Raw genomic sequence first — 10,341 nt, forward strand, 5'->3', positions numbered from 1 at the left:
AAGATAAATGTTATATACGGTATATTTTCCCACAACTAATTAGTAAACTAATTTATTTATTTAAAATTATTATTTCACTGTAATATCTATTAAATAAAAACTTATAATTTGTTAATTACAGATATTACTATTGTATTAATACAGTAACAGTATTGTGTAATAATCTATTGATATTTGACAATGTTTAATCTTCATCATTTAATTTAATTATATTAACACTATTTGATATATCATATCAGTCCCTCAAATGATAGATATAATTTACCACAAAATTTACTACATTATAGTTTACTACAAAATACATGTACTTTATTGCTGGCTGAGTTGTGCTGATTTATCAGATTAATTAATATCACAGTAAATTTACATATAATATTGTATGTAATATCAAAAAGTTCATTATATGGTATCTCAATGCTACAAATTACTATATTTGAAATCTACTGTATATTTAGTATTATTATTAATAATATTAACTATTCAATCAAATTACAAGTTAAGTAATAACGAAATATCTATCGATATATTTTTAGTTATATCTTTATCTAGACTGGCCCGAGATCTGTCATTTTTCAGGTATTAATATACACATAGTATACCCCCAACAATAGTAATTTGATATCACAGTCGTGTTATTATGTGCTCAGAGTCTAAGGACATTAAATGTATATATTTGACTATATTTTAAGTAAAAAAGTAAATAATTTGATAAAATATTGTAATCTAATAAACTTTTATAAATTAATAAACACGACGTAAATATATACTTAGATTGCACTCATTTTAGACCAATTATCATGAAATAAACTTATTGGTCACAATAAATGATAAAATATATTATATATACTTTATACTAGAAACTTAATCCATTTTCCAATTTATAACTACCAGTTCTCAATTCTATATAAATAGTATAACATTTTTTAATAAACGATTAAAAAAATAGTTTGAATAATAACCAATTTTTTTGTTATAATTATATTGAGTTTGATTACTAAAAATTAATAATTAAAAAATAATAATAATGTCAGAAGAATATATTATCAAATCAAATAAACCAATGATTAAACCAATCGATATATCCGTCAGTGAATATATATTCAATGGATTAAAACAATTCACTGATGAATATCCTTGTATTGTAAGTAAATCTATATAAAGTATATAAATATTATAATAAACGATTTTTTATATTTGCTATAAAGATTAATGGATCAAATGATACAATGATTACGGCTAAAGAAATGGCCACAAAATGTCATTCATTAGCAATGGCTTTGATTGAATTGGGAATCAAGAAATCAGATATTGTTTTGACTTTTGCTGAAAATAGTATCCAACACGTGATCGCATTGTTAGCCTCAATATTCTTAGGCGTAACGATATACCCGATCAGTCCGATCGCAAATTTTTATGAATTGGACGGACTGTTGGAAACATTGGGTTCACTCGTGATATTCACATCCAAAACAAAAGTCGATATAATTAATACAGTGCTAAGCAATAAAAATAGAAAATTTAATATAAAATCAATTATAGTATTAGACAGTGTTTATGCAAACTATAAAACATATGATAGTCTACTAAATTCTGGTCTCAACAAAAAATTACCTAAAATACCGTACTTTAATATCGATACAAAAAAAGATACATTTATTTTATTGCAAAGTTCGGGCACTACAGGTGTTCCCAAATCAATGATGATTTCACATTTTGCATTTTTGTATCAAATAAGTGTACTTGAATTGTTTAAATTACTAAAACCATACGGACATGTCGTACCGTTTGGATGTATATCAGGATCTCATCAATTGTATGGCAATCTCTCACAAGGAATAACTGGTGTAATACATCGTGAATATAATGAAGACTTGATATTCAGATCCATTGAAAAGTACAAAATTGAGAATATCTTCATAACGCCGATGTTTGCCACTAAACTCGTTTCCGGACCATTGGTCGACAAATATGACACATCGAGCTTAAGGTTTCTCTGTACCGGTGGAGCACCCGTTCCTCCACACATAGGTCAGGCCATTATTAAAAGACATAATGTTTTTTTCAAAGAAGGTAATGATATTATTATTAAAGACTTTCGATTAATTACAATAAGTTATTAATATATTTATAACGTTAGGATACGGAATGACAGAGTTTGGAGCACTGACTGATTTCTTTAACTTAGACGACGAACCGTATATACCGGGATCACTGGGAAAACCAGCTTTTAATAGTGAAATGAAAGTCATTGATATAAATAGTGGTCAAAGTTTAGGCCCAAACATCGACGGAGAAATATGTATAAGAGGTCCGCAATTGTTTTCCGGATATCTCAACAATCCAGAGGCTACTAAACAAGCTATAGATAGTGACGGTTGGTTTCATACGGGAGATATCGGTCATTACGATGAAGATAAACGTTTTTATTTAACTGATCGCCTCAAAGAACTGATCAAATTTGAGACAATACAGGTGTCTCCCGTCGAAGTCGAACAGTTCCTATCAACCCATGAATGTGTTGCTGAAGTAGTAGTGGTTGGTGTCAGACACGAGACACAAAATCAATGGGTCAGAGCTTATATTAAAGTCAAAGACAATATGAGTGTCACTGAAGCCGAAATCAAGAAATATGTTTCCGGTTTGTAATAAAGTTTTAATAAATATTACATAATAATAATTTTAAATAATTTTTTAATTACAGATAATATGAATGACGCCAAACACTTGAGGGCTGGTGTTGTGTTTGTCGATCACATCCCGAGAACTACTATTGGAAAAGTCGATCGAAGATATTTCAAGAAATTAGTCGTCAATGAAGTGATAAAAAATAATTAGTTATACTGTAAATCAATTAAAACTTAAATTACAAAAAAGATAGTTATTATCAATAATTAGTAATCTGTGTAATAATCTTAATTCTTATCAATAATTAATATTTACTTCATATTTATTTATAAAGATTATTAAAATAAAATATTTAAAATAATCTTAAATTTATTACTTTTTTCTAACTCATAATGAATTGTTTGAAGTTATTCTTCACAGATATTTTCAAAAATTTATGGCAAGACTTACACTATTAACTTAATTAATAAGATTTAAAAAAATTATTTTCTTAATAATACAATAAAACAAATTAAAATTAAGATTTAAGACCTAAAATTAAGATCTAAACTCTATTATAATTGATTGACGAGTTTTCTATTAATATCATAGATAAAAAAATTGTATTTATGTATATTTTTTGATAAATTCCCTAATTTTTAACATTAACACTCAAAGTAATATAAAGACTTTTTACTTTATTTTTATTTATATTTACTGCAAGTTTTAAATGTTTGAAAAGCCAAGGGAAGGGTAGGTAAGGTTTATAATCGGACAACTTTTTTATGTCATTTACTTTATATTTTTTAAATGATTAAAATGTTACTGTAATTATATAATATAAATATATTGATAATTTTATCTATTTATTATATTTTAAATAAAATTGAGTATATTTAAGTACCATATTAAAATATTATATTTTTATATTTATATAAACAAAATATTTTTATAAAATGAGTGTCTGCTTAGTAAACAAAATATTTTATTTATCCAATTACTGTAACAAAAATTATCAGTTAAATGCTCTTCAATTATCCAGAAATAATAATTTTCATCAATTTATATAATGAATCATTAAAAATGATACCTGTAATGGGTTTTTTAAAAGTTAATTTAAGTGCAAATAAGTGCAGTACTTTTGAGGGCATTCCTAATTTGCTTATACTATATTGACTTTACTAAGTTGATTGTTTATACTGTACGATACATTTTAATCAATAACTATTGATAAATAGTTGTTATGTAAATTTTTGTTAGTATTTTTAAACAGTACTTCAAAAATTTTATATAAATAGATGTGTTTTTAGAACTTTAATTTAATATAAAAATTTTATGGTTAATAATTATAAAAGATTTTAATAATAATTATTATTATTAAGTAAAAAATGGATGAGAAATATATTGTAAAATCTAAACAAAAGTCATTTGAGATATCGGACACACTGTCCGTATCGGAGTTGATGTCAAACAAATTAAATGCATTGAACAGCAATAACACATGTATTGTAAGTAAAGTATAATTATTTTTTAAATAGTAATTTTAGAYAATTATAGATAATAATTGTTAATTAATTAATTTGAAAGATTGACGCCACGACTAACACAAAACTAACAGTCAAAGAGCTGATCGACAAATCCAATGCTTTGGCAATGGCTTTGATCGCACAGGGAGTCAATAAATTTGATATTATATTGACTTTTGCCGAAAATTGTATTGATTTGGTYGTGGCATTCATTGCATCAACATTTTTGGGAACAACTYTATACCCGATCAGTCCGATCGCCAACTTTTATGAAATGAACACTTTGTTGGAAACATTGGGTTCACTCGTTATCTTCACATCCAAACTATTGGCTCCTGTAGTTGAAAAAGTATTAAACGATAAAACCAAAAAAATTAACATAAAGTCTATTATTCTTATGAATGGAGATTACAATAATTATACAAATTTTGATAGTTTGATTACCGATAATTTAGGCAAAACATTGCCAAAAATACCGTACTTTGATGTTAATCCTAAAAAAGATGCATTTATTTTGTTGCAAAGTTCTGGGACTACAGGTATACCAAAATCACTAGTTATTACACACCGGGCATACGCTATATCACAAAATTTTAATGTGTGGACACCGGGAGAAAAACCAGTGTTCGGACACATAACACCTTTCGGGTGTGTCTCTGGTGCGGGATTTTTGTTTGGATTTTTAAGTTTAGGGGTTCCTATAGTTATCTACAGATTATTTAATGATGAGTTGATACTTAAATCAATTGAAGATTACAAAATCACATTTATGTTTATTGTGCCGGCATTTGGACATAAATTGATTGCCGGACCACTCGTTGATAAATATGATTTATCGAGTCTCAAGTTTCTGGTTACCGGTGGAGCAGCTTTTTCAGCACATGTAGCTAAATCTATCATTAAAAAACATGATATTAAATTTCAAGAAGGTATGCTTATTGTAATTATTATCTGTAAAAATTTAATTTAATTAAATTTATTTTTAAAAAATAGGATATGGTATGACTGAATTCGGAATGTTAACCGATTGGCTTAACATAGATCCCGAAAATGATGAATATATTCCGGGAAATTTAGGCCGACCTATAGTTAACTCACAGATGAAAGTTATTGATCTGAAAAATGGACATAATTTGGGACCAAATTCTAAGGGAGAGATTTGTATTCGTGGACCGCAAATGTTTTCTTGTTATCTCAATAACATTGAAGCCACTAATGAAGCCATTGATAGTGACGGATGGCTGCATACGGGAGATGTGGGACATTACGATCAAAGCGGAAGATTTTTTATCACCGATCGACTTAAAGAACTAATTAAATACAACACTAAACAGGTCTCTCCAACAGAAGTCGAACAGTTCTTAATGACCCATAAATGTGTGGCTGAAGTGGCAGTGGTTGGTGTCAGACATGAAACACAAAACCAATGGGTCAGAGCTTATGTCAAAGTAAAAGACAATATGAATGTCACTGAAGACGAAATCAAGAAATATGTTTCCGGTTTGTCATAATTTCTTAATATATGTTTCACTAAAAAAAATTAATCTTTAATTAACAGATAACATGAATGAYGCCAAACACTTGAGGGCTGGCGTTATATTTGTCGATCACATCCCTCGGACTACTGTCGGTAAAGTCGATCGAAGATATTTCAAGAAATTAATTGCTAATGAAATTATCAAAGAGACATAAATTGATTTAGTTTTATAATATTTTTTATTTCTGAAATTAGTAAATATTTAAATTCTAATTTTATATTAAAATTTAATATAAACTGTGCTTTTATTACATGAATAATAATTTAATTAAAAACATTATGTTATTTGTTATAAAAATCTATTAAAACCAAACACTACTACAGTATAATATAAACGCTTTTGGATTATCTATTTATTCATTAATTGTCATAAAATTGGGAACACCTTTAAGCCAYTTATTGTTTAGTACATCTCGTATTTCAATCCTATCTTTACTAAATGGATCTAACATTAGATCAATCAAATCATTCAAATATTTCAAATCACAGACAGGATCTTTCAATGCATTGTAATCTCTGTTATACTGTTTTTTTACAACTTTGATGACATCCTTTAGAGATGGATCTTCTTTAGTGTCAAACATAAAGGGATAACTAAGTGACATCATATAATAGAGACAGACAGCGAGTGACCAGATGTCGGCTTTAATGGGATCAACATTTTTGACTTTACCGACAGCTTTAGTCAATTGTCTTAATTGATTTGCCTCTAATTTGGAGAACTGATCTAATTTAAGCATTTGTGGTGACATATAGACAAGTGTACCCCTGGCTTCTCTATCTTTAAATTTACTTCTTTCATTCAATATCTTACTTAATCCAAAATCGGCTAATTTTATCACTTTTTTGTTGCCCTCTATAAAGATCAACACATTGGCCGGTTTGATGTCTCGGTGYGCGATATTGTGTTTATGCAAACAGAAGACACCATTTGCTATTTGGATGAAATATTTCTTAGCTTTTATTTCAGTTAATCCAGATTTTGTCTCATTAATAAAATCTTCAAGACTTTTGTCGGCTAATGGCATAAATAGATAACACATGTTATTAATGATAAAATTGTCTAAAATTGATACAACATTTTTGTCTTTCAGAGATAACATAATCGAGATTTCATTAACAAAGTATTTATATTTAGTTCTGTCTATTTCATCGGCACCTTTCATATCAATACACTTAATGGCCACCCATTTCCTCTTGACTATAGTTTTGTTGTCTTTTGATTGTTGAATCAAGTGTTCAATTTTGTAAACTCTACTAAACTTTCCGTCCCTCACTTGAACCCGATTCTCGTAGTCATATCCATATTCATTCATAACTTCAGCAAACGTTTTATATTTACCATTTGGTGATACCTTATATTTTTTCGGTGACATATTTTTATTGATCTCAATGTTTGGTTTATGAAGAGTCTCATAGAGTAAATCTTTCGCTTTGTTTTTTGACAGATCTGGACTCACATCAGGATTTGGCTGACTTTGACACCAACCACAACAACTTAATGGCCAACAAATACTAAACATTCTTCCAGATGTTTGTATTGATTGAACAATAGTTAACAGATTCAAACAATTGTCGTTAATATAATATTTATTTGATAAATAATTCAACAATTAGTGATTTATGTTTTATAACAAGATTTGCACGAAAATTAATTATACAATAATTATTATTATTAAGTATTAATAGTAAAGATGTGTAAAATTTAAATTTTATTAATTTCTTTACATATGACTAAAATTTTGTGAATTTGTTAGAAATATAATAATTATGATATTGTGTGAAATACCAACATTTAATCAATTAAAAGRTTTTATTTGAAAATTAAACATAAGTTTATAAATAGTAATCTAATTTCTTAGTTAAACAATAAATTGTATCTTTGTTAATTTTAATTTTTAAATACAGCGCGAGACAAAATGTTTTGCAAATGTTTACATTATAAATATAGAATTATTATAATTATTTTTTACATTTTTATTTAATTCACTTAAAATAATATGATATAAATGATATAAATGATATAAATGATATAAATGATATAAATGATACTGATATAAATTATAAATTGTGTCTTACATTGCATTTTACAAGCAATYATCTACAGTATAGTATAGGTACTGTTTGTCCATTTGAATAACCGGCCACTTATATTATAAAATAGTTAGATTGGTAACCGGTATGAAGATAATATGATGAAATAGGTATTGCAGCCCAGACCTCCCTGACCCCCAATTCCACTGACATGTCTGTACAATCACCACAATTTGATATATTAGACTTTAAAGTCTTGTCGAAATTAATTAATTAATGCTAATATGCATTACATATGATATCAACGTATTTTAATAAACAATATTTTATCATTATATCAATAGTACAGTATATACAGTACTATACTTTAAATATCTCTGAACTTAATAAAAACTATATGATTTATTATGACCTTGGTGATGCAATTCTATATATTAATCTGAAACTGTAATATATTTATTAAAATATACTATAAATTAAATCATATAAAAGTGTCGATTCAATTGATGAATATTTACTTCATATTTAATATTATATAATTTGTGTTAAAATGTCAGATAAATATATTATTAGATCTAATAAGTCGTGTGTAAAGCCATCAGAAAATACTGTTTCCGAATATTTATTCAATGGTTTGACACGTATTGATGGACAACACATTAGTATTGTATGTMAATACTAATTATGTTAAGTAAAGTAAAATTAAATGTTATTTTTTAATATCATATATAGATTGACGCAACCAGTCATACAAAACTTAYGGCTAAAGAGTTATTAGAAAAATGTCATTCACTTGCTATGGCTTTGGTTGAGTTGGGAATCAAGAAATCAGATATTGTTTTGACTTTTGCTGAAAATAGTATCCAACACGTGATCGCATTGTTAGCCTCAATATTCTTAGGCGTAACGATATACCCGATCAGTCCGATCGCAAATTTTTATGAATTGGACGGACTGTTGGAAACATTGGGTTCACTCRTGATATTCACATCCAAAACAAAAGTCGATATAATTAATACAGTGCTAAGCAATAAAAATAGAAAATTTAATATAAAATCAATTATAATATTAGACAGTGTTTGTGAAGGTTATCAATCATTTGACAACTTATTAGACTCTGGTCTCAACAAAAAGTTATCTCAAATACCGTACTTCAGTGTCGATCCTAAGAAAGACACATTCATTTTATTGCAAAGTTCCGGCACTACAGGTGTTCCCAAATCAATGATGATTTCAAACTTTGCTTTTACAATGCAAATCAAATTATTAGAAACACTAAAAAGTTTGACAACGTTTGCACAAATAACACCTTTTGGTTGTATATCGGGATCAATGTTTTTATACGGATATCTAACTCATGGACTGTCGATTGTCATATATCGTCAATATAATGAGGAACTCATATTTAGATCGATAGAAAAATATAAAATTGATGACATTTTTTTAACACCAGTGTTTGCAAGTAAACTCGTTGACACCCAGTTTACTGATAAGTATGACTTATCGAGTTTAAAGTTTGTCAAAATTTCCGGAGCACCCATACCATCACATATAGGACAGGCTATTGTCAAAAAATACAATGTCTTATTAAAAGAGGGTATATTTTAACATTTGTAAAATATATATATATTAATATAATTTTAACAAAAATTGTAAATTTTTAGGATACGGTATGACAGAGTTTGCACCGATAACTGATTGGTGGAACTTAGACAATGAACAGTATATTCCCGGATCAATGGGAAGACCTGCTATTAACGTAGAGATTAAAATTATAGACATAGAAAGTAATAAGAGTTTGGGACCAGAAAAAGATGGAGAAATATGTGTCAGAGGAAGACAAATGTTTTTAGGATATCTCAACAATATTGAAGCCACTAATGAAGCGATCGATAGTGACGGATGGCTTCATACAGGAGATATTGGACACTATAGTGAAGATAATTTGCTTTTCATCACCGATCGACTCAAAGAATTAATCAAATTTGAGACAATTCCGGTGTCGCCCTTAGAAATTGAACAGTTCTTAATGACCCATAAATGTGTGGATGAAGTGGCAGTGGTTGGTATCAGACACGAGACACAGAATCAATGGATCAGAGCTTATGTCAAAGTCAAAGATAATATGAGTGTCACTAAAGACGACATTAAAAAATATGTTTCCGGTTTGTCTTATAATTAAAAAAATTATTWAAAAAAATAATTATTTTATAACTAATTCATAGATCACTTAAATTATGCCAAACATTTGAGAGCTGGCGTAGTGTTTGTCGATCACATCCCAAGAACAACGATTGGRAAAGTCGATCGAAGATATTTCAAGAAACTAATTGCTAATGAAATTATTAAGTAATTAAAAAATCATATAAACAATTGTTTTAGTTTTAATTAAAAAGTTTATCTATTAAATAAATAATTAATAATTTAAATAAATAAAGTTGTTTTATTTAAAGATTATTTATTGGTTATAAATATTTAGATATCTATTTGAATTTAAAATAAAGTTTRAAATATTATCTRATATATAATTTCAAATTAAAACAAAATGGTTTAAATAGATATTAATTTAAACAATAATTAGTTAAACAATTAATTTATAAAAGTTTGAAAACATTTGTTACATATATGACGTTATTGTTA

At 27.4% G+C, this 10,341-nt stretch overlaps 2 protein-coding genes across 2 annotated transcripts; both read left to right on the plus strand.

The window, feature by feature from the left end:
• Positions 1-982: 982 nt before the first annotated feature.
• On the plus strand, positions 983-2,835 carry LOC128966483 (uncharacterized). Its single transcript, XM_054313331.1, has 4 exons — positions 983-1,141; positions 1,206-2,070; positions 2,138-2,638; positions 2,702-2,835. The coding sequence occupies exons 1-4, from the start codon at positions 1,025-1,027 to the stop codon at positions 2,833-2,835; spliced, it is 1,617 nt and encodes a 538-aa protein (XP_054169306.1). The 5' UTR covers positions 983-1,024.
• A 1,124-nt stretch (positions 2,836-3,959) lies between these two features.
• On the plus strand, positions 3,960-10,054 carry LOC128966484 (luciferin 4-monooxygenase-like). Its single transcript, XM_054313332.1, has 9 exons — positions 3,960-4,112; positions 4,192-5,059; positions 5,124-5,630; positions 5,689-5,820; positions 8,259-8,368; positions 8,434-8,671; positions 8,774-9,298; positions 9,366-9,866; positions 9,927-10,054. Exons 1-9 carry the CDS (start codon positions 3,993-3,995, stop codon positions 10,052-10,054), a joined length of 3,129 nt encoding a protein of 1,042 aa, XP_054169307.1. The 5' UTR covers positions 3,960-3,992.
• Positions 10,055-10,341: the final 287 nt, after the last annotated feature.

This window comes from Oppia nitens, unplaced genomic scaffold (assembly GCF_028296485.1).
Source record: "Oppia nitens isolate AA-2021 unplaced genomic scaffold, nextdenovo-longstitch-racon4-pilon3 scaffold1_pilon_pilon_pilon, whole genome shotgun sequence".
Taxonomy (NCBI): Eukaryota; Metazoa; Arthropoda; class Arachnida; order Sarcoptiformes; family Oppiidae; genus Oppia; species Oppia nitens.